Here is a 25,809-nt window from a genome sequence, read left to right as displayed (position 1 = left end):
TCTTTTTGTAATAGAATCCATCAGGTTCTGAGCCCACACTTCAGTGACAAGCAGATAGCACAGGGCTTTGCCCAGGTGGTCAGTGTTACCGGGCACCAGTTCTGAACTCTGCTCTGTCTGTGTCATAAGCACAGAGACATGGTTCCTACTGCAGTCATCCGCACACAAAGTGTTCACCGCCAGGAGAACCGACCTCTCTGACCAGCAACGCAGTCCCCAGGAGAAAGCCAGCAGGAAACCTCCATAAGAACAGAACATGAGAAAACGAAGTAGGAAGAACTGAGGCTGGACCAGACCAAGCCCCTGACCTTCTGCAGGGAACTGTGTGTGCTGAAAGCCCCTCTAGACAAGGACAGTCACTGCTCCTGCCCCAAGCAGAGCCTGCTCAAGCGCTTGGATCAGAGGAGAGTTCAGACAGTGTGTGCAGTCGGGTTGATAATTCCAGGGGGTGAGATCAGCTGATCTCCCACCTCCTCACCTGGTGCTCTTTCCTCAGTCACTGGCTGAAGTAGTCACTGGTCTCCTGACAACCTACAGTACTCTGCCCCACAGCCATGACAGGACTCTTCAGGGCTTCCTTTCCTAGATGAACTGCATTTAATAACTTATAGGAGGTATTTGCTTCCCATCAATAGTCAGTTTCTTCTCTGCTATAACTTAATCCATTCACTTTCCTAAGAGGAAGTGTCAAACAATTAGTACACAGCAATTTTAATCACTTTATGGGAAAGACTTTCCGGTAGTTGCTAGATTCTGCAAGCAATATCTTCCCCTGGCAGGTCTGAAACAGACTGGACTGAATAAAAGTACTTTAAACGATAGAGAAGAAAGCTTACTAGCATTCTCAGCAGTCACCTCCAGACCAACTTCCCTGTCCTCTGGGCGCGGCTCGGACTTCTCTTTTCTCCTCCGGCCCAGCATGCTCTTATTTACCAACACCTGGGGATGGCTGGACTCAATCATACCCGGCCACTATCCACACGGGAAACATATATTCTGGTAAGCAGCTTTAGAAAGGTAATCCTCAGCCAAGCATGGTATAGTGAGGTGGAGGAGGGAGGATCAATTCAAGGTCAGCCTCACATTCACAGTGAATTAAAGGCCAGTGTGGGCTACATGAGATCCAGGCCCCTCAAACCAACGAAAAACAATTATAAAAGAAATATAATAATCTTCAGTCTAAAAAATGACTGGAATATTTCAGATTCCTATAACTATCATTGAACCCAAGTTAATTTATCTAAAAATGCAGATAATCACTGTATGCTTAACCCTGTATACATGTGCTCTGTGTGTATAGCACAATCACTCACTATATGCTATACCCTATATAAGAAGTTAGGAATAAAAAAGTCCTAATCATCATACACACATGTATTTGATGGTCTCAATAAAGAATATTAAACTGCAGATGTGATAAAAACGACAGTGAAATACAAAACAACAAGTACAAACTTAGAGAGCCAAATAAAATTTAAATAATATCCCCTATTTTTATGTACGGAAGGGCTGTCAGATCTCTACCAATGGCTGATTTTTACGTGGTCCTCATTCCTGTTTTGACAACGTTGTTGATAAGTTACTGAAAGACAAGGCTTTAAGAATCATATTCTATTAGGTCAGCTTAATATAACCAGTGTATCAGAGCTTCGATGAAAAAAAGAAAATCATAGTTAGAATTAAGTGATACTGTCTTAAGGGTTAATGACACATAAAAACTTGAGCAAGGCCAGTGAGATGTACAAATTTGGCAACCTCAATTTGATCTCTGGAACCCACAATGGAAGGAGAAGCAACTCCTGAAAGCTGTTCCTGTGCCCCACCCCACCCCCAATTATAGAAAAGTTTACTCAAGGCCAGGCACAATAGTTCACCCCCGAAGTTCAGTATACATCCCAGCATGCTGGAAGTAGACACAGTAGGATTTTGCAAATTCAATGTCAACCTAAACTATACAGAAAAACCCTACCTCAAAAAGGATTTGGTTTTCACCCACTTTTCTAAATTTAAGCATGTCACTCTGCTTTGTTAGCTCACGATAGCTTCATGTATGTTACTCAAAACAAGAGATTCTTCAAGGTACTCCCTACCAGAACTGCCCCTCCTGGTCCTCCCAGCCAGGTCAATGACTCCTCAACATGTCAGTTTTCCTTATACAAGCTCTCTCAGACCTCTCTCTTAAAATGAGTCCTTTTCTGTTTTCTCAGACCCATAGCATTTTTTGTTTGTTTGGTTCTGAAGAAAGGGTTTCCCCATGTAGTCCTGGCCGTCCTGGCCTCGAACTCACAGAGATCCACCTGCCTCTGCCTTCTGAACGCAACACAACAGCTCCTTCCCTGTTTTCTCAATCACGGTAATGTGCCTTTTCTTCCTTCAGAGCACTTACAGAAATCTTATTCACTTACTCTTTGTGTTTTCTAGACTAATCATATAGACTGTGAGCACCAAGAAGACGTATTCTGCTATCTTATTATCTCCAGAACCTAGCAAAGCACCCAATATATAAAAGATGAGGCTCAACCGGGCATGGTGGCATACTTCTTTGATTCCAGCACCTAGGAGGTTGATCTCTCAGTTCGAGGCCATCCCAGTCTACACAGTGAGACAGCCAGGGCTATATAGAGAAACAACATCTTGGAAAAAAAAGAAAAAAAAAAAAGATGAGGCTTAATAACTATTTGTAAGAGTCAACCTGTACATACTAGGTTTGAGAGACAGAATCTTTCTGTCTATTAGAGGATGACAGTCCAGTTATACACTCTTTTATTCTTTTGGTTTTTCAAGACAGGTTTTCTCTGTGTAGCCTTGGCTGTCCTGATCTTGTTTTGTAGACTAGGCTGGCCTCAAACTCACAACAATCTGCCTGCCTCTGCCTCTCAGAATGCTGGGCTCAATTACATACTCTTGAGAGAGTTACATACTCTCAGTATGTAACCAAAATATCTAAGCCAAAAGTTTTAGCCTTTGGGTCTCAGCAGGAACTGCGTATTTGTTTAAAACTGAATGCCTATGTGGATCATTCATTTGTCAAACACTGTCTACTATATGCAAGCACTATTCCATGGGCTCAGACTATATCAATGTACTAAAAAAAAAAAAAAAAAAAAACTAAGCTTCTCTGGAGAAATGGCTCATCAGGACTTAGGCAGATAATATACAAGATGTGCTTAGAGCATCTCCGTGTCAGATGACAAAGATTCTAAAAAAAAAAAAAAAAAAATCAAACACCGAAAACAAAAACAGGTCAGTAGTGGGTAATATAAAAAGGTGTCAACCAGGCAGTAGTGATACATGTCTTAATCCGAGCACTTGGGAGGCAGAGGTGGCAGATCTCGGAGTTCGAGGTCAGCCTGGTCTACAGAGTGAATTTCAGGACAGTCATGGCTACAGAGAAACCCTGTTTTGAAAAACCAGAAAGGAAAAAAAGAGTAAAAAGGTATCAGAGTCAACTAAATATGTTTTCTATGACCAAATGAGATAACAGATAAAGCTGTTCTGCATTATAAAATAAATGTATATGAGTCCAGGCACAAATGATCAGTAAATAGTAAGTGACGAGAGAAAAGTGAATGGCTATCAAGGAGGGGAAGGGAAATATTAAGCATGGATATAACTTCTAGGCCAGGTGGGGTGGCTCACGCCTCTAATCCCAGCACTGGGGAAGTCAGAAGACACGATCAGCCAGGGCTATACAGCAAGACCCAGTCTTAAAGACACACCACACACACACACACAGACAGGAAAAATTTAGAAAGTAATTTTGCAGTGGAGATACCTGATGAACATTCTTTCAGCCAGATGATTAAGGTTAACACTAACTGTCCTAAGTCAGGTGGATAGAATGTACATTTGACATGTGATGGCATCTTATCTCTGTGACCCCTGAGAAACCTGTAACTCCAGTCTAATCATGAATAAAACATCAAATACGTTCTAACAGAAGGCCATCCTCAACGCCACCCAAGTCAACAGAAACCGGAAAAGTCTGAGAGCATAAATCTCTGGAATCTAGGAATCTCGGGAGACATGACTATTAAATATAAGGTTTGTCTTCCATTTGAGTAAGTTACGCTGTTAACAGATAACAGTTTCTGATATCAGCTCATCAGTCATACCAAATGTAGCATACTCAGAAGATGCTAACTGTATGGAAAATTGTAGGGTGTACATATTAGCCATGATCACATTATTTTGCAAAGCCCCATTTTTGCAAACGGTTAAGAACTAAACTCACTTGTTTCCCAGAGCTCAGTAACTTCTAGGCCCTTGCCCTCCCCACCCTATCAACCCCCAGTGCAGTGAGCCTCGAGATACTGATCTATATCTTGAGAATTCTTTTTGTCCCCTTCTCTCTTCATTCACCCTAGCTGCAACTGACCCCAGGCTCTGGTTCTTCTTTTAGAGACTGCACACTTCTTCCAGAGGAAGCCCATGCTGTTGCTGAGTTGTGCATTCTCTTGTACATATTTTCTTCTGCCCAACTTTGCAGTACAAATTATATGAGGACTGTGCACACTCTGCTCAATTGTTCTGTCAATCTAAAAGTATACTAAAAAACAAAGTCTGCAGGGGCTGGAGACATAATCAGCAGATAAGAGCACATACCACCCTCACAGAGGACCTTATTTAGGTTTCCAGCAAATATGCTGGGCAGCTTCTAATTGCCTGTAACTCCGCATCCAAGGAATCCAATGCCCTCTTCTGGCACATTCAGCTATACAAGTTTTAAAAAGGGGCCAGAGAGATGGCTCAGCACTTCATTAAGACCACTAGCTGTTCTTGCAGAAGACCTGGGTTCAATTCTCAGCACCCACACAGTGACTCACAACCATTTCTAACACCAGTTCTAGGGAACATAACATAACATAACATAACATGATCTCTGCTGGCACCAGGCGTACATGTGATGCACATACAAGCGTGTAGGCAAAAGTCATATAAGTAAATAAATAAATCTTATAATAAATAAATAAACAAATAAATAAAAATCTTTTTAAAAAGTCTGCTAATGAAATGAAAACTCCTGGCCAACGAAAGGATACTGGGTATTATCAACAAAATGGGAGTCCAAAGTCATCAGTGTGTGCCGAGGAGAGAGACAGCAGGGGGACCTACTATGAAGATGCCACGTGCTCAGCCCCACTAATCATGCCTATACTTCATTTTAGTCAAATGTCTCCCATAAACTTTTTTTTATATTATAAAGAAATAAATAACAACTTGATGCCGTAAAATTTATACTTTGTGTCAGTATTAATGAACAATAAATAAAGGAAAAACAAAGTTAGATATTTGTTAATAAATTCCTCAAATATGGGCAAGTTGACACTGGTGCCATGACTTCAACCCTGAAAACATAAACATTACACTCACACTCTGGAGTTAGTGTGATTAACTAACTCCATCCTGATTTAAAGTTATTTAGATTCTCTGTGCCTCAGGTTCCCCATCTGGAAAATGGGGTCAATAGTACTTACTCACAGGGTTGTGCAGATGATACAGCACCCAGCCATGACTTAGAACAGAGCTGCGAGCACAATGAGCACTCACTGGGCTCCAGCAGTTACTACTAACAACGACGAAGGAAACCAGGTTAACAGACTCCAAGGAAAAAGACATTACCTGCTGTCTTTATGTCATGACACTTAAGACATGACATAAAGACAGCAGGTAATGAAATTCAACAGACATTTTCCTGACCCACTTAAAGCAATGTCTTCTAACTTATTCCAAAGATATGATTCCACTTATTTTGCAAGGGAAAAGAAGTGTTAAATTCAAGACACAACTACTGAAGAGTTCAGACTTTACACCCCAATGGGAAAAGAACCCTTACTCTCCCTTGTCTTCATGCCCTATGTGATTCCTAAATAGGGATGTATCTAAGAGGGACCTGGTTATCTCACTGCTTGTAGCTGATCCCAAAGGCCTATTATCTTAGAAAAACACTGAAAATGAAATGAAAGTTAGAAATGGTGGTGTATGCCACTCCCAGGCGGGCGGGCTCAAAGGGCTGGGTTGGGAGCTTCTTCTATGAGGCCCATGGGTTCAAGGTGAACCTGGGTCACTCCTCAAGCTTTGTTCTTCTTGGGTTGTTCCTCTTAGGAAGGAAGAAAACAGGGAGGAGAAGGCAAAGAGAAAATGAAACATGAGAGAAGATTCTGGCTTCTGGAGGTAAAGGTAGCTGAAACCTAAGTCTTAAGAACAAAGTAGGGGCTGGAGTGACGGCTAGGTGGATAAAAGCACCACTGACTTCCCAGGGGACCTGCGTTCTGTTCCCAGTTCATTCCATCTGAGCAGCTCGCACAGCTTGTCCCTCAGGTTGTCTTCTGGCCTCCGTAAGCCAAGACATAGCTACCCTCACACACATGCATATTCATACACAAGTAAAATTAATCTCAAAAAACAAACATCAAAGTTGCCTAGCACTGTCCTACAGAATCAAACAATTCCCAAGTCAATTAATTGAAAATAGTTAAAACTAAATCTTTTTCATCAGCAAAGTTCCTATCTTCAGAGGTTTTGGGTGCTTGTACTCATCTCTCCAGAGTTTATTTTATGAAGAACAAAGTGCAAAAAGCTGTAAAAGAAATAAACAACAAAAACATCATAGAGGCAGATGAGAAGCCAAGTACATGGACACAGCTTTCCACTCTAGACCAATGGGACTGAGAGTGCAGGCAGCTAACACCACACTGCCCTTCTGCCTGCTCATTCTGATTATAAAATTCTCAATTTCAAAGAAGAACTCAGAAAAGTACAATTGTTCCAAATTTAAGTTTCACTCTGAATAGGGATAAAATAACTTTTCTTTTTTTCTTCAGAGCTGGAGAGGAAACCCAGTGCCTCACACATGCTAGGCAGGCACTCTACCACCAACCTACACCCTCAGCCTGATAGTAATCTTTTTAAGCAAAAGAAATACTCTCACCAAGGAGTAAATGGGGATGCGTGTCACAAAGCCACCAGGAGAAGAGCCATCCACATCGCACATTCCACTGACAATTCACATAGAAGCCGGCTAAATTCGGACGCAAGGAGTTGCCACCTTACATGTGAAAATGCCACTGAGAACAGACTAGAACAAAATCAAGAGAAGCTTTCTGGGTATCGGCATGCAAAGGAAGGCGTCGCTTCTATTAAGCAGCTCGCATTCAAAGCCTAGGCTACTTACAGTTATACTCTGCTCGGATTTGCCTAACACAAAAAGCATGCACAAACGCATGCCATTCCCTTTACTACAGACGCTGCTCCTGTATCATCCAGTTTGTTTGGATATTCGGGCAAACTAAAAATAAAAAACAACGACACACACACAGCCATGCCGATTTACCTTGACTGGGATGAGAATAATGTGCGGGCGTGGCTGGCCTGTGGCTAACCCTGTAGTGCAGGTAAGAACACTGTGTCGACTTGGAGATGGAGTCTGCATTAAAGCACTTCCAGCTTTCACACCTGGCCACAGTGCACCTCAATCAAATAAAGTGGACCAGTCACAAACAACACACGGGGCTGAGGGACACAGCTATGCTTTAAACACCAGCTGGCAGGTTTCAAGCCAAAATCTTAAAGCAAGTTTGCTTGTAGGAGAAAATTACTCCACTTCTAATACACCACAAACAAACATATTTCCAAGAATTAGAGCATGGGGCCACAGGCTCTTGGCGAAGAGCCCAACAGGAGCATGTATGTACCTTCACCTCAAGGGTTGCAGCAAGTGACCAAGATTCAGAAAAGAGTACACGCCGGTTGTGGTGGCGCACACTGGTAGATTTGCTGAAGGAGGCAGAGGCAGAAAGGAGTACACTAAACTAGAGCATTTGTCAGAACTGATATCGTATAATGAGAAGTTCAACTTGGCAAGGTGGGAAATAGTCTATGTGAGTTAAAATTCACTTACCCATAGAATAAGCAAGTTTTCTAAATGCCTCCGTGACAGCTTTTTTTAAACTGATTATTTTGTAAATGTTGTTTCCTAGATTAGGAAAGACATGCCAGCTTTTCAAAAAGGAGTAACAGCATCACACAGGCCCCAGATGTGGTTCAGTTGGTGAAGAGCTTGCTTAACATACATAAAGCCCAGGCTTTAATTCCACCACATGAAGTGGGCATGTCTATAACCCAGCACTCAGGAAGCAAAGGTAGGAAGATCAGAGTTTCGATGTCATTCCTGGCTACCCAGCAACTTTAAGGTTATTCTTGGCTACATGAGACCATGCTTAAATAAATAAATAAATAAAATCTATAAACACACACACATATATCTTAGCTGAGTGGTGGTGCTCAGCAGGCTGATATAGAAGACTGTGAATTCAAGGCTGTCTACACTTTATAACATCACACCGTCTAAAACAAACAAACACCTTGAAATATGTAACTTAGGAAAAAAGTTATACATAATTCTATCATCTAAACATCCAAACTTAACTACTATTAAAGGATCACAGAAAAATCACCCATAGTTCTCAGGGCACCCTGCTCTATCACTCTCTGAGACGGGGTGTCTCACTGAACATGGAGCTGGGATCACAGCGACCCCCGTGCCTCTGGGCCCAAGCCCTGAAGCAAGGTTGACGGGTACACACTGCCACACCCAGCTTTTCACACGGGTGCTGGGATCTGGACTCAGATCCTCACTCAGGCTTGAGGAGCAAGCACTCTTTCCCACGGAACCATCCCATTGGGCCACTATTTTATGTTTTTACATTTACACGTAAAAGACTCGGTGCTATGATTATCGGTGGTTTGGCATTATAGATTTTTGTTACACTTACTATTATTTACATGTTACAGTAACTTCTGTATTTACTGTAAGCAATGTGATTGCATTTCCCAAGTTGGTTTAGACCCTAAAGAAACAGATTTGTGAACATGCTTATTCACACATGGTATTAAAGCAACATCTCATCAACACCAAAGCATTAATAAGAATGTCTTATTGGCCTTATTACTGAGCATTTCACTCTCTGAGGCAAACTTTTACCATGTGCACCAGTCTTCCTCAGCCCTGAGATTAGAGGCATGTACCTATCATGCCAGGCCAGAAACTCAAATAGATTGCTTTTTTTTTTTTTTTTTTGAGGAAAGGAGGAATAAAAGACAATATGAAAACTGCCTCTAGCATCATTGTAGCTTCTGTCCTTCAGACATGTAAATATACTTCTTTAAAGGCACCCTGTGCTGAACTCCTTATATTAAGTCATGTGACTAAACATTGAATCCTTTAGGACTATCACACAGAACATGAGGAAAACAAACCATGGTTTTGTTTTCTTTTTTTAAATGCAGAGTATGTGCATGTGCACTCTCATGAGCTCATATTAAGGTCTGAGGAGAGTTTTCTCTGCTTCTACCATGTAGGATCAGTAACCAAGCTCAGATCATCAGCCTTGACTGCAGGCACCTTTGCCTGCTCAGCTATCTCACCAGCTTTTCTTCATTCATTCAGTCCTTTATTCATTCATTAACTTACTCAGTGACTTTTTTTTTTGAGCCAGGACCTATCTAACTACATAGCCCAGGCTAGTCTTAAATGTATGTCCTCTGCCTCCCCGATTGCCCCCCCCGAAAGTGACTCTATTTGCATAATACATCTGGTTTAAAACCTCAATTTTTTTTGTGTCTGCATGTGTATAACTTTTTAGTTAGTATACAAAGTAATGGGTTTCATTGTGGTATTTTCATGTATGTGTCATACTTTGTGCTCATTCACAACCCCCCCCACACACACACCTGTCCACCTCCTTGTTCCATAGTCCACTCTGCTTGTCACCAGATAATTCCTTTAGCTTTCTTATCACATGTACTCCATAACCTTCTCTTTTACCTGTTCCCTTATAATCTCTTCTTCCTCTTCCATGACTTTCTAGTTATAAAATCCCTCCCTGCTTATATACAATGTGAACCTAAGTCCACAGACAAGAAAACATTTGGTGTTTTGAGTTTGGCTTGTTTTGCTTAACATAATCATTTTCAACTTCAGGTATTTTTCTGTAAATGTCATGACTTCATCTTTCTGGGTTTTCTGTTTCTGCTCTTTAGGCCCTGAATTCCCTCCTGATCCTATTGCCTCTATTTCAGAGTGCCACCACACCTGGCTGCAATCCTGGTGATGGACATAAAGGCAGGTTCCATTTCCAGACTATTGTGAATAGTGAAGTAATAAACACAGATATTCAATGATCCCTGTGATAGGTGACTTACTGTCCTTCAAACATAAACGCAACATGGTACAGCTAGGCCACAAGGGCGCTCTCTTCTAAATTTTTTTTGAGAAGCTCCACAATGGCCACACAAATTTATATAGCCATAGTTTTGTTTTTGTTTTTTTTTTAAATACTATAAGATAGGTTGGTAATTTGGCTTAGTGGTAAAGTGCAAGGCCCTGGGTTCAGTCCTCAGCTCTGAAAAAAAACAAAGAGGAATATAAATTACAGGGCTTGAGAGACAGCTCAGCGGTTAGGAGCACCCAGGCTGCACAGCCCACAGCGGCCTGCAGTTCCAGTTCCCGGCACCTAACGCCTTCAAGTGCACACATTCGCATCTACCTTCCCCACATCATTAAAAAGTCACAAACAAACACGAAAGACTCTAAGGCTGCTGAGGTCTCCATTCTCTGGACATACTGTAATCTAGCACATGCTTTTCTATTCCATACATCATGTTTCTAAGTTCTTACTATCGTGCATAATGCTGTAATGAGTATCTCTATTAACAAATTTTTGTATCTCTGATTAGTTCCACAGGATAAATTTCTAGAACGGAATGTAATGTGGGAAATGGAATGAACTTTTAATATGCATCACTAACGTCTTCTACCTCACAACAAAGTTCTTTCAAAATAATCAGGTCGACGCTGGCTCCACGCACACTGTGTGGGCCTCTGCACGAACATCAGTGCCCTTCCTCACTCACTCCTTAGCTTACAGACGCGAGCCCTCCAGACCCTTTCCTACATCATCCAGCTTTCCACAACTCTGCAGAGCATGAGTAAAGATTACTCCTAACAATGTTTGTAGAGTTCTTCTGATTTTTTATTTCAACCTGAACCCTGAGATCATCTTTTTGATACAGACCAAAATTTAGGAGAATTCAGCAGACCAAGGCTTAAATTTAATCCTAAGCATTTACTAATTTTATGACTTTGGGACAATGACTTAACCAAATTTAACTTGCTGAAAGGGGACAATGCTACTTAGCTCTAAGGCCTGTTTTAAGGAGTAAATGAGGCAACAAATGCAAAATGTGAAGTCCTAGCCTAACCTATTGCTTGATACAGGAAACATTAAAAAATATAAGTGTAATGAAAATTTATTTACTTAGGGTTTTTGTGGGGTTTTGTTTGTTTGTTTAAAATCAGGGTTTCATTTAACCTAGGCTGACCTCAACTCATGGCAATCTTCCTGCTCAGTTTCCCAAATACTACAATTATAAAAGTAAGCCACTATGACTGGCTATAATTATAATGGTATTTTCCAGAGTCTACTTATACCTGAGATATATTAACGAACTAGTTAACCTGAAAACAGCACTAAGGTAACAAACATACTACAACTTCGACTTCAAAAGTAGTATTTTCTTATATATAAATGAAAATATTACCCAAAAAAGGCCTTGTATTAAATTCTGAGAAAATAGTATCTATTTAAATTAGTGTTGCATTCATGTGTGTACACGCTCTCACACACACAATTTTAAGAGTAGTTCTTTAACATGTATGTGTACACTTGGGGGTCCACAGTGCAGCTTTGTGAAGTTGGCCTCTCCCTGCGCCTCTTTCTGAATTCTAGGGATTAAATTCAGGTTGTCAGACTCGTGCTTCGGAGCCTTTACCCCCCAAAAATGATTTTTAAAGACATGGTGGCACATGCCTGCTATCCCAGCATCTGGGAGGTAGAAGCAGAAGCATTAGGAGTTAAAGATCAGATTCAAATACACACGGAATTCAAAGCCAGCCTGACAAAGACAGCCTTGAAAGACAAATGTAAGGCCTGTGAGATAGCTCGGCAGGTAACAGAGGCATTTGCACGCAGCTCTGACAACATGTTTGATTACCCCAGATCCCACAAGGTGGCAGCAGAAAGCTTACTCTCACACTTGTGCCTGCACTCAGTCACATGCACACAAAGTTAACAAAACTGAAACAAAGATGATACAGTAACCTTAAGAAATATTACAAATGGGCCAGAAAGATGGCTCAGTGTTTGAGAGGTTAGTTATTCAATCATTCGGACCTGAGTTTGCATCCCTGCACTCTTGTAACAATGTAAGCAATCCAAGTTTCAGTATGTGCCCTGTCACAGAGCTATCCTGGGTAAAGATAGGAAGATCACTGGGGTGTGCTGACTGCCAGCCTAGCCCAAAACACAGGATCCAGGTTCAGAAGAGACTGCCTCAAAGGGCTGAGACGGAGAGACAGAGCGTGATTCTCAATAACCTCCTTCAATACTTAATGACCTCTACAAAAACACACACACGTTGCATGCCCATACTCACACACAAACAAACATACAAATATATTCCCAACATTTCCTGTAACTTCTCTGGAAAAATGTGTCACTAACCTAAATCTTTTGTCAGTAAGTCTCACATATGACTTGTTGGAACATGTCAAAAGAATGACCCATGGTGAACAATGCCTTGGGAAACGGAGCGGGGCTCCAGTAAAAACAGCAGAGGGCCTGTTACTTCAGGGCACTCTGTAACCTGGGTTGTTCTTGAACACGATTTTGTGCCGTCTGTGTTAAACATTTATATTCAATTTATAAGATGTTTGTTCTTGTTGGATGTCATAACATAGCTATAGAACCCAATCTGGCCAGTGCACCCTGAATCTGGATATGGCCTTCTGCCTTGCTTTCACACCTTCCCGCATATAACCTATAGTGCGAGACAAGCAACTGTGTTTTAGCTGCTCTGCCCTGAGAAAGTTCTGGGAAAGGGCTGCTCTGTTACTATTTAGTATGTGCTCACTGATGTTTACTTATATGGTTTTTGGATCATGGTTTTCTACACTCAAAAAACCTTTCTTGGGGTATTGTTTTATTTCATTTATGTATAAAAGTGCACTGAAACTAAGGACTGTCTACAGAATCAGACTGCAATCCACCTCATTCTTTCAGGACCTCAGATCCCAGGTACAGCTGACCAGAGCTCCATAGGTTGACTGAAAAGTTGACCATTACTTAGTCAAATCAAATCAAAATAATCACCTGATTATTTTCTCACTCATTTTACTCACAGGGTAATCCATGTAAGTTTCTCTCCCCTCCAACTACAACACACATATTCTGAACACCCATATTTACCAATTATTCTTCACGATACAATTCCTTCTGTCAGTTCTCAGCAGAGCTCTACTTACAGAATTTTCTTTTTTAACATGAGAGATGGACAGACTATAAAGGGCCCTGTGTTAAAGAACACACAGAGCACCTGTGAGGTGTTTATTAACTGAGTTCGCGGCAGCTGAACCCTCTAAAACTAGAGTCACAGACAGTGGTAAGCTGTGGGTGCTGGTAACTAAACCTGAGCCTTTGGCAAGAGCAGCAAGTGCTCTTAACTGTTAAGCCATCTCTCCAGGACCCTACCAAACCATAACTTTTAACATATTAAGTTAAATGTTAAAATAATTTTTTAAAACTAGGGCTAAAATAGAAGAACAATAAGGCATATTGTACAAATCTATCAATTTATATATGCGTAAAAATTGTCATGGATATTAAATGTTCAAATAACCTCAAACTAATTTCCAGTATATCCAAGATACATAAAACTAATGAAAACAACTTCCTATACCTGTGACTTCAGATGTCTTCCATTCTAAAAGCACTTTTGTTTCATCAGAACAACGTCTGCTCAATTTGGGGAAGGAGTAGTGGGGAAGGAGAGGGGAAAATTAGCCAAAACAAAACCAGAAAACAATAATGATAAAAATACAAAACAAAAGCCTATCGTGAGACAGTCTCACAGAGAGTATTTAGGCTACATGTTTTTTAGCAGAGATAAATTTATATTTGTTTACCTTAGCATGGCACTATGTCCTATATAAAGTAAGTACAGACGAGGGTCATTCCTCAGGTTTCCAAACACTGACTTCCAGCTTCTCACTGGGTGTGGTGACGCACACCTGTGATCCCAGTTCTCAGGAAGCTGAGGCAGGAGCACTGAGACTTCCAGGATGGCACTGGATACACAGCAAATACAAGGGTGGCCTGAACTGACGCAGCAAGATTCGTAACTCAGTGTCGGGGAACCCATGATTGGAGGGGCCTTAGCTGGAGCACTGGGAGGACAACCCAAGTTTCAGAGTAAAGAGCTTGGAAACAATCAAATTTTGGTGAGTGACAAATTATGAAAAAGTATAAGCACAGCTTCCAGCACACACTTAATAAGAAAATCCCCCACAAATGACCATGTGTCTTCCTCTTCCGGTCAGCCATGCTTGCTTTCTGAGGAGGGCCACAAGTTTGATTCTTGAGAACCTTTCCCAGTAGGACAGCTTAAGGAAAGGAGGTAGTCCGTATGTTTGGGTTGCCTGAGGGAAGACAGCATAGGGTTGAGACTGCTGTAGTGTCTGGTACTGAGTCTGCCCAGGGTAAGCGGTTTCCTACACAGGACCGAGAGGATATGTGCATAAGGTCTAGAAAAATCAAGAAAATGAAAACTTCCATTATGTGGCTCATTTTACTTCATGAAAATGGGTGAAACAGTTAATATCACTAAAATAAATAACTCAGAATGAGATTATCTTTCCACAATAAAAAAATTAAAAAAAAAAAAAGACTTTGGTCAGAAAACACAAGTTTTGTCCTTTCCAGGTTCTACTATATTTTTCCAAGGAATAAGTTTATTGAAAAATCAAATAGTTTCAAACAATTTCCCAAGTTCTAGCTATTACCCTACAAATAACAGTGTTATAGGCAAAGCCCCAAACAAGACACAGGATTACTTATTTACGCACTGCGTTTGGATAATGACTGAGCTCTGGGCTGGGGACACAGCTGGCAGAGCACTTGCATCTGATTCTTAGCATCACATAAACCAGGCATTGCGGTGAAAATCTGTTATTCCAGAACTTGACAAAGTGGGGGTGGGGGTTGAGGGGCAGGAGGATCAAGAGTTCAAGGCCATCCTTCAGTAAAGAGTGAATGCAGTCAAAGGTGGTGGCACACGCCTTTAATCCCAGCGCTTGGGAGGCAGAGACAGGAGGATCTCTGAGTTCAAGGCTAGCCTGGTCTACAGGATTCCAGGACAGCCAGGGCTACACAGAGAAGCCCTGTCTCGAGAAAACAAAACAAAACAACCCAAAAAACAAAAAAGCCAGGGAGCAGAGGTGTTCTCCAGTATCCTCAACTCATGAAGCAGGAGCCAGCTTGGCTAACAGACCACACTTCAGCACACTGCCACTAACTGGTGCCAGTCACACCAGGGACAGCCAAGGAATCAACCTCACCAATAAATTCCCAAGACTTCACCCTGGCTTGCTGACTCAGCAGTCTATCCATTCTATTATACCCTATGTGTAACTTCTACTTATTTTATTTGGCATATTATGTTGCATGATAAAGTGCTATTATGCATCATAAAAGTCTTAATAAATATGGGCTGGAGAGTTAAGTTATAAAAAGGGAAAAGATTTCCCCCCCCCCAAAAAAAAGCCCTCTGGAAGTAGACAACAGAGGAAGGCTAGAAAGCAGCAGCATGTGTACTGAACAAACGACATGTTCTGGGACAAGAGAAAAGCCCCAGAAAAGGCACTCAGAAAAGAGAGCAAGGGTTTCAAAATCTGAGAGGAAGCCTTGTACTATCCTAAGGGAGGTGCCTTGAGAAAGCAAAAGAGCATGCAAAAAGGAGGAAGATGGAAGCATGGCCCTAGAGCGGCGGGCTGGAACTCAGGCAGATCTGAAACAACTGGAAGGCCCCGAGCTCGCCACACAAAGAACGGCAAGAGCAGAGCTGTTCTTTACTAAAGGCTAACGTCACGCTGCTTTCTAAAGTGGATCAGAAGGGAGAAAAACACCAGGGAGGTCCAGATAAACAAGGATTTTAATGGAATGGTTCCCGTAAGTGATGAGGAGGTGAAAATGAGGGCAAAAGGCACATCTGAATAAAGTGTCTGAATGTAGCAACTATGTACACATTAGGGATAAATTGGGTGTATGCAACATATTCATTTCCAACAGATACTCAGAGACTTGAATTAGTCAGATCTAAGCCTGGAAAATAATTTCAACAGTTGATACTCAAGTCGCATGAAATTACTCTGAAATAGAAGTGTTTCAGAATGGCCCATTTCCAGATACTGTAAGACCACAGTGTCCTTTCCTTGCCTTTACAGATAATATCACCAGGTTAGAGCTAAAGTATTTCAAAAATTCATCATCTCACTATTCTGTCTTTCAAACGAACGAAGTAACATGCTACAAGATGAAGACAGAGAGCCTGCGGAGCTGACATGTGCTTCCCATTCAGTATCTAATCTAGGGTGCCCACTCTGCGGCCAGCAGGCTGAGTCATCTCAGGCTAGCTCGGAATGAGACTCCGTACATTTGTAGATGACAATGTACTGTCACATGTCCAGAGGGTGAGCATTCCCAGAGCATTCCCACAGCATGCAAAGCCTCCCCGTAATACTTCCAGAGGAGATTAACACATGAGAATGGCTGGTCCAAGAAGACATTAATATTAACACCAACATGTAGAAAGCTGTGATTTCTTTAACTAAAGGAATAAGTAAATGGTACAAGGGCGGAAAAAGGTCACTTTCCTCTCATAATAGGGATCTCTCACCGCTGCTACCAATTTCTTCGTGAACCTGTGTTTGCAAGTGCATAAAACCATACTGGTTTAATGAGTGCAGCTATGTCTATGTATGGCTATAGGTCCATCCCTCATTAATACACAATTGCAACTTGGTATAAAGATTGTTCTGCACCCTACACACCTTAAAGATGACTAACCTGGTTGGTCATAAACACTGACCTTACACTATGAAGGCCTAAAATGTACCTCTTTGCAACTTTAATCCATTACACTTGTCTCATTCAAGCTCAATTGTTTGTAGTTCCAATTGGGAGCAATGTTGAGCTGTTTTTACTGATCCATATGTCAATGTAGAGAGAGAGAGAAAAAAAGGATCAGATCACCAAAATACTATATTTTGAGTGCCTACCTGACCATAATCAGTTCCTATGTAATAGCAATCCATTCCAGGAACCACTGATTTTTAAAAGGATGGCAAGAGTATATTTAGATGTGATAAAAATTGGAGTAAAGACAGAGAGCAAGGAAGGTGAAAAAAGTTATATGTTAAATTTGTAATGAACCTAGAGAAAAAGTCTGGAAATAATTATTCGACTTACTTTGCAGAGTACATTTGTGAGGTATAATCACTGGATGAACGAGGGATGTAATCCGTACAAATCATAACTGAAAAAAAAATATTATCAGGTAAAAAGTTAGAGCATTTTAAAGAATCAAATGGGAAACTTACGTATCTTACTGATTAGTCCTTCAAAGTGAACAACACACAGCCTGGATGCCAAAGTGTCAAAGACCGTGCAGCAGAAAACACCTCATTTTTGTGTTTACAGACCTGTTTGTAGAGTTTAAGAGGCAGTAAAAGAAAAAAGACAGGACAGAGGGGGACAGGTGAACACAGAAAAGATCTGAAGATAAACCAACTAATCCCTATTTTACCATCACTGACCTAAACTATCTATGGAGCAAAAGCCCCTAGGCTCTCAACCATGCTTACTGACAACCTTGGAAAGGAAAACCCTTATCTGAGAAATCAAATGGTGTCTCTGACATCTTTAAACTCTGGACTGCTGACTCTATTCTTTGCGAAAAGCCCTAGGACTGACTTCGTGAGGCAGGTTTGGTGTAAGTGCCAATCTGCTTTGGAAACCATTGCTATTGCTACGCAGAACCAGCAGCACAGACAGGAGAGGGTCTGTACTAGCACTCTCTGCTTTATAATACAGACTTGAAGTCTGGCCACCAGATGCTCTGAGACCCGCAGAGTGCGGTACTTCTCCAGCTGGTGTCCTTTTTCCCTCCGTGACTTTATCTGGAAAAAGCTGCTATGAAAGCTTGACCCTCATGGTCATAGCTAGGATAAACGCCATAAATATGTGGCTCAAGATCAACAAATGCTGAAAGCCACTCATCAGGCTCCACTTCAGTTCATTATACACAGAGCTGCGCCACAAATGCGCTGACCACACTCCTCAAGTGTTCAGACTTCAGTATCACAAAAGGTGCTGTTCTGTTGCTAAGATGGACTAAAAATGAACCATCTGCCTTCTATCCAGCTAGGTTCCCTGAAAGAATGGCTCACACAGAAGTAACCATCAGAAGACGAGGGGCCAATTCACACCCAAGAGAAAGATAAGCTAGCACTGAGTTTATATAAAGATCTTGTCCAATGCCATTGTCTGAGGTTTTTAAAAGATTATTAAAAGTAGCCGGGAGCAGTGGAAGCAGAGGCAGGTGGATCTCTGTGAGTTTGAGGCCAGCCTAGTCCACAAAGCAAGTCCAGTACAGGCAAGGCTACACAGAGAAACCCTGTCTCAAAACAAACTGTTATTAAAAGCTTGAATATCATTTTTACTTATACTCAGATTGACAGAAACTAAGGTAATCTCAATTAGATGTGAATTTCTTATCCATCATGGAACATAGGCTAGGGTCATTCAAATTCTCCAAGATGGCTTCCTCACCATTGACAGGTTTTCAAACCCTTATCTACCCTTCCTTCAATGACAGATTAAGACTAGAGTTTGGCAGTATCTGGAAACTGATGGATTACAAAGCCAGGGCATAATCTGTTATTATACAATAGGGGGTTAAAAAGTAGTATACTGTCGTAGACTACCGTAACAACGTTAGGACGCAGCAGAGTGAAGCTGTAACACACCATTCTGATCAGCTCTGATATATGGAGGGAGGAAGACACGGACGCGCAGGGATTCATTTGGACAGATGGTGGGGCAGTGATACAACTTCCCAGGATGGGCATGTCTGGGAGAAGATCTGACTAGGTGAAAGACAGAAAAGCTTCTTACATATTACATGTGCCTTTGCTTCCAGACATTAACTAGAGATTTCAAATAAGTAGTTGGATACACAAATGAAATCAGAGAAATCACACTGGATATAAAAATGTGGGATTTGGGCATGATGTTCCATGCTATTAATCCCAGCAATAAGGAGGCAGAGGCAGGCAGATCTCTAGGAGTTCAAGGCCAGTCTGGTCTACCTAACAAGTTCCAGGCCAGCCAGGGCTACATAGAAAAACCTTGTTTCTAATTATCAATTAATTAGTTAGTTGGTTAATTAATTTGAAATGTTAACAATATATGACATTTAAAGTAACGTAATGTAATGGATGGGAGGATCACCAAAGAGGATGCTAGCCTAGAACCCAAAGCTGAGGCCTCCCAATATTCAAACACAGCTAGAGAAGGGTCATAAGGGAAGAAAAGTGAGAGAAAACATGCTGAGAGGGAGACTGTGAGGAGAAACAAATGTCTACTAGAATTGGCAGTATGACGCAACTGAGGACCTTGGCAAGCAGCTTCCCAGGAAGAGAGACAACAGAAGCTACATCAAACAGCTGAAGAGTGAATGGGTGGAAGAAAGGAAGCAGAGGCAATTCTTTCCTGCGGTTCTGATAGATCATGAAACACAGAGAAAATCATAAAAGATGTGGAGCAAAGAGAACTTTTGTCCTCTTTTAAAGATAGCAGATAGCAGAGCACATCTCTTCAGGAAAAGAACTGGGAAGAATGTGATAATGCAGGAGTAGAGTGTGAGAATCAGCATACCAAGTCTTGGGGAAGGCCAGAGGGGTACAGAATGCAAATAAAAGGACTTAGACAAGAATACTATTCTGTTCTAGGAAGGAAAAAGGAAGCAAGACAGTATGGGCACAAACACAGGCAGGCCTAGAGATGGGGACGGTGTAATAAGGGAGCTTCTTGTGTGCAGCTTTTGTCTGAAAAGACAATAGTTAGGCTTGAGGAAAGGTGTTTTGAAAAAAGAGGTGGTGTGAATTAAGAGGAAAAGCTCATCAGAAAAATGCAGACTTCCCAAACACACTGAGTACTCACCTAAGCTGTGGTTAGGACTAGGAATAACTACTCAGCAGTTAAGTATGTAACTCCACCTAATGATGCTTAGTTATTTGTTCACATTTACAGAGAAGAGGAAGAGCTGACTGAAATTAAGTTTGGGAAAAAAGCATAAGGACTATTAAAAACTGACAGGTAAGATTACTTGGTTTTAAGTTTTCATTTTAACTCTTAAACAACAGTCAGGCATTAGCCCACTAGCTTTTTTAATTTTTAATAAAATGCTACTATTTTTAGAAGTTCAACCTCCAGATAAAATTAAAATTACTGAGTATGACTCCTTGGATGAGCCAATCCATGAGGCTGCCCTCAACTGGTGTGTCCTAATGCTTACTCCAGTACATACATGAGGAGGGAAGAGGGACCTTCTAGATACATTCTGGACAACCCAGACACTCGGGAAAACCCCACTCAACAAGAATAACATCACTTAGTTGTAAGAATAACATATCCACCATGCATAAAACATGGTACTTACTTTCTTCTGACATGCTAAGATTTGATGCAAGGCTGGATGTCTCAGGCTTCTGATCACTGACATCCGGGTTGTTTACTTGACTAGGAGAACCAAAACAAACACATTAGTTCTGATGAGTTCCTGCAATGCTGAACAATAACCTCCACCACCTCCTCCTAGGCTATCACAGTAAGAAGTAAGTCTAGATGACCTCCCTATTCTTAGTTATTTAGCAACTAAGGTGAAAGGAGGACCAGAACCTTCAACCGTCTACTGTTTTTTTCATATCCCTAGACCCCTTGAAGATTTTATCTGACTTGGAAGCCCCAGCTAAGTCACAGACAAGTCAATTTTTTCTCTAAGATCATACATTAAGACAACCCTGAACATCTAACAGTGCTGTCACTTAAAAATACTGTATACACTGTATCCGTATCCGGTGGATCATAACGTAATGTGCTGGTGCGTATATATACTATGAAATGATAAACTAAGCTAGCTAATAAACCAGCCACCTTACATGCTTATTCACTGTGGTAAACAAACAAACAAACAAACACATTTGAAATCAATTCTTTCTGTAATTTTGAAAGCTACAGTACTTTATTTCTATGCCATTCCATGTATCTGTTACTTTGGCTAAAAGTGTAACAAAGCAGGAAGATGTCTTATTAGACAGAGTGGGTCATCATCAGTTACAAATTGTAATTTGAAGTTTTTAAAGATTATATGTGTTTGTTCCCAAGGAGGAGTTCTGAACCCTTAAAACCATTCAGTTTTCTTTATTTCTCTTTTAAAAGAAAAATTAAGTTTGGCGTGGTGGTGTACATGATATAAGGCAGAAGGATCAGGGTTTCAGGACATCTTCTCAAATACATGAATCGGAGGCCAGCCAAAGCTACAGAAACTAAAATGTTGCAAGCATGCCACTAAAATTGTAGAATGGAGTTGGCTCCAAGTTGAGTCCTCTTAATAATGTTTTCCTCTTTTCTTTCCCTTTAAGACACTGGATTCAGTCACTTCCAACCACAATGCCATAGTGGGTGGAGTCCAGATTCAAACTGCATGTGATGACTCACTCTAATTCTAGTGCTTGAGATGCCGAGGCAGGAGGATTTATCATGAATTTAAGGTCAGTATGGGTTATAAAATTAGCTTAAAGCCAGGCTGCACAATAGAATGAGACCCTCTCTCAGAAAACTAACTTTATTACCGCTAGTGTAAGCTCTAGAGCTGGAATGGCAAGTTCATAATCCACCTTTCAAATACCTAGCTGTAAGGCTTGAACAAGTCACTAATTTCTCTAGGCCTCAGTTTACCTGTCAGTGAGGACACAAACAAAACTCACCTCACTAGGCTATAAGAAAAATTATAATACATAAAAAATAGGCAAGTCTAGACACAGCAAGCACACAGTAATCACAGCTGTTCTAGTTCCTGTTTCCAGCCATGCACCCTTCCCACATTGATGTCCCCCAATAGGAGCCTGCTTTACTCTTTCCTCCCCAGGAAGAGGTAGAGGCCAAAGGCTCCACGTAAGAGAAGAAGAACGTCTAATCGGAGGAAAAGTAGTTTCTCTACAGCAACACTTAAAGCTCTCATATGACCTCTGATAGCCAAGTCTTTCATTAATAAAAACTTTTCTTCTGATCTATTTTGAATGTTAAAATTAATTTTTCCCCAGCAATATTAACTTATTTATTTGTGTTTGTGTGTTTTTTGAGATAGGATCTCACTCTGTAGCCCTGGCTGGCCTGAAACTGAATATGAAGACCAGGCTAGCCTCAGACTCCAAGATTCACCCACTTCTGCTTTGTAAGCACTGGGATTAGTGGCATGCACCCCCACACCTACTACTTTTTTATTTTTTTAATGTAATGAGAGTTTTGCCAGCATGCATGTATGTGGACCATGTGTGCCCGGTATCCATGGAGCCAGAAGAGGGCATTGGATCCCCTGGAACTGGAGTTACAAACAGCTGTGAGTCACCTATGAGTCCTGGAAACAAAATCCTTTTCCTCTGCAAGAGCAGCCAAGGCTTGTAACAGCTTAGCCCCCTCTCCAGCCTAGATATTTAATTTTTAAAGCTACATTTTCAAAGTTCAATTTTATCTCTATCAAATGGTTACATTTCTGAAAAGCAATGTACAACCCAAATTATGACTATAAAAATTAAAGGGAAAAGAAAATAAATGACATGGATTAGTTATACTGGTACAAATCAAAATGTCTAAATCATTATGGTCACCTGAATTTTAGATAAAAGTTAAGGACTTCTCAAAACACACACACACCAAAAAAAAAAAAAAAAGTTTAAAAAGTCAAGAAACAACAACAAAACACATGCAAGCTGGGCATACAAGCCTATAATCCCAGCACTCAGGGAGGCAGAGGCAGGCAGATTACTTTGATTTTGAGGTCAGCCTGGTCCACAAAGCAAGGACAGGACAGGACAGCCAGGGCTATACAGAGAAACCCTGCAAAGGAAAAGGAAAAGGAAAAGGAAAAAGGAAAGGAAAGGAAAGGAAAGGGAAAGGGAAAGGGAAAGGGAAAGGAAAAGGAAAAAGGAAGAGGAAAGGGAAGAGGAAAGGGAAGAGGAAAGGGAAGAGGAAAGGGAAGAGGAAAGGGAAGAGGAAAGGGAAGAGGAAAGGGAAGAGGAAAGGGAAGAGGAAAGGGAAGAGGAAAGGGAAGAGGAAAGGGAAGAGGAAAGGGAAGAGGAAAGGGAAGAGGAAAGGGAAGAGGAAAGGGAAGAGGAAAGGGAAGAGGAAAGGGAAGAGGAAAGGGAAGAGGAAAGGGAAGAGGAAAGGGAAGAGGAAAGGGAAGAGGAAAGGGAAGAGGAAAGGGAAGAGGAAAGGGAAGAGGAAAGGGAAGAGGAAAGGGAAGAGGAAAGGGAAGAGGAAAGGGAAGAGGAAAGGAAAGAGGAAAGGAAAGAGGAAAGGAAAGAGGAAAGGAAAGAGGAAAGGAAAGAGGAAAGGAAAGGAAAGGAAAGGAAAGGAAAGGAAAGGAAAGGAAAGGGACAGACAGACAAAAAGTTGAGGACGCCTGAGTCCCTCATGCCTATTTAAGCAGAATCACACAAGGAAGAGCAAGAAACTGGCCCAGAACTTCACCTTCCAATGCAATGACAGCTTGTCTTTTCTGTGTACTTGGGCTAAATCTGAGCTTCAATGTTATACCCACTGCTGCAGACTATTTTTAGACCCTGAATCTTAGAAGTCATACATACTCCTCCACACTGAGCACACCAGCTCTAGAGGGCCTTGGATTCTAGTTTGCTTCTGGAATTTTGTTTTTGCAAAATCTCCTTCATAGTCATATGAGGAGGCAGACTGGAAACACACCACCAAGATGGTGAATTAATTCTGGCACTCTGTTAAATGTTTTAAAGTGTCCCTAGAGAAATCCTATACTGTCTGAAAATATTATTACTCTTAGAACATATAAATGTAAACGTTTACATAACAAAAGTTGCTTTAAAAAATAACAAGAAAAGTAAAACACTTAAACGCCATAAATTACACAGTCCAAATACCTTCTCACTCAACAGAACTCTTGTCTATTATCAATGATTGATAGAGAAGAGGAAAAAATAAAATTATCATTCATCCTTAAAAGGAAGAAATTTTTTTCAATAATTTATTAATTTTATGTACATTAGTGTGAAGGTGTCAGATCCTTTGAATTGGAGTTACAGACAGTTGTGAGCTGCCATGTGGATGCTGGGAATTGAACCTAGGTCCTTTGGAAGAGCAGACAGTGCTCTTAATCACTGAGCCAACTCTCCAGCCCCAGGAAGAAAATTCTAACTGGGCAGTGGTGTCACATGTCTTTGATCCCAGCACTTAGGAGGCAGAGGCAGGCAGAACTCTGTGAATTTGAGGATAGCCTGGTCTACTGAGCAACTGCCAGGATAGCCAGGGCTACACAGAAAACTCTTCCTCGAAAAAACAAAACAAAAAAAAAAAAGAAGAAGAAAAAGAAAATTCTGATACGTTATAGAGACATAACTCGACAAATTATTGCTAAGTTTATATATATATATATATTATATATATATATATATGTCTTTTTTACTATATCTAAGAAACCTTACAGTCCTTTTCACAAAGCGTTTAGAATAACTGACAGACTAATCTCACAGAAACAGAGAGTGGACTAGAATATGTTAGGTACAGGGAAGTTTTGGTTAACAGGTGTGAAGTTTCAACATGGGAAGTCACTAAAGGTTAGAGACAAGCAGCACAAGTTCATGTACACATTGCTGCTCAATTATTCTTTTAAAATGCTTTAAGGGATGTGGAATGTAGCTTGGTGATAGAGCACCTTCTAGCTATCCAAGGCCCTGGACTCAATTCCCCTAGTATGGCTGGCAGAGGGGAAGCTTTAAGCCTAGACATGGTGGTTAAAGTCTTTAAATCTCGGCAGTCAGGAAGCTAAGGGTTATAAGTTAAAGGCCAGCATGACTGACACAGTAAGACTCTGTCAAAGGAAGAGGGAGTAAATGGTAAATTTTATGTTGACAGATTTAACACTTACTAAAGGGGGAGAGGGACTGCAGAAAATACAAAGTTAACAGGTTCTTTACATGGCAGGAAAACTGACTTGCCAGGAAAAGGAAACAGAAAGTATCCATAATAGATTTGGTGAGAAACAAAATGCTTCTTTTTTAATGTCTTGAACTTGTCTTTGAACTAGGTAGCAAGTTCCCTAGCTAAGTGAATACAACAGTGGGAAATTAAGAGAAAGACTGTAGGCAAAGATGAAAGGAAGAAAGAATTAAGATGATGTTTAGATAGCAGGAAATCAGACACACAAAGAAGGGTGTCTAAATGTGTTTGAGATATAATCATGAATGTAAACTAAAACGAGCCAGTATAGTTTTGCGCTGTTCTATTACAGTGTTATGGCGATAAAGAATAGATAAATGATCTGGGTTTTGGCAAAGTTGTGATTTTACTGTCAAGCAGATTGGAAATATGCACAGAACAGGTGGATCACTGGGCTAGAGCAAGGATGTACGTTTGCTGGCAAGCATCACACAGGAAAATGGAGAAGGCCAACACTTTTAAGGAACTGACTATAGTAGTAGATCTTATAACATAATCAGCATTCAGAAACGGAAATCCTTTTTTGAGAGAAAGGCCAGTGGGTGATAGAGAAAATATGCTAGAAATTTAAACAGAAAGTATGGCCAGATTGGAAGTTCCAGTGTAA

General features: G+C 40.9%; 1 protein-coding gene across 1 annotated transcript in view; it reads right to left on the bottom strand.

Moving 5' to 3' along the window:
* LOC132646072 (eyes absent homolog 3-like) overlaps window positions 1-25,809 on the bottom strand; it is a 122,795-nt gene that overhangs the window by 81,630 nt on the left and 15,356 nt on the right. The window contains 3 exon segments of the mRNA XM_060374201.1: window positions 7,334-7,470; window positions 17,364-17,430; window positions 20,617-20,696. Coding sequence (XP_060230184.1) covers window positions 7,334-7,470; window positions 17,364-17,430; window positions 20,617-20,696 — 284 coding nt within the window.

The sequence above is a fragment of the Meriones unguiculatus genome, chromosome 21 (assembly GCF_030254825.1).
Source record: "Meriones unguiculatus strain TT.TT164.6M chromosome 21, Bangor_MerUng_6.1, whole genome shotgun sequence".
In the NCBI taxonomy this organism is placed as follows: Eukaryota; Metazoa; Chordata; class Mammalia; order Rodentia; family Muridae; genus Meriones; species Meriones unguiculatus.
The sequence above is the reverse complement of the archived record's forward strand: the minus strand, read 5'-3'. Positions and strand labels throughout refer to the sequence as shown.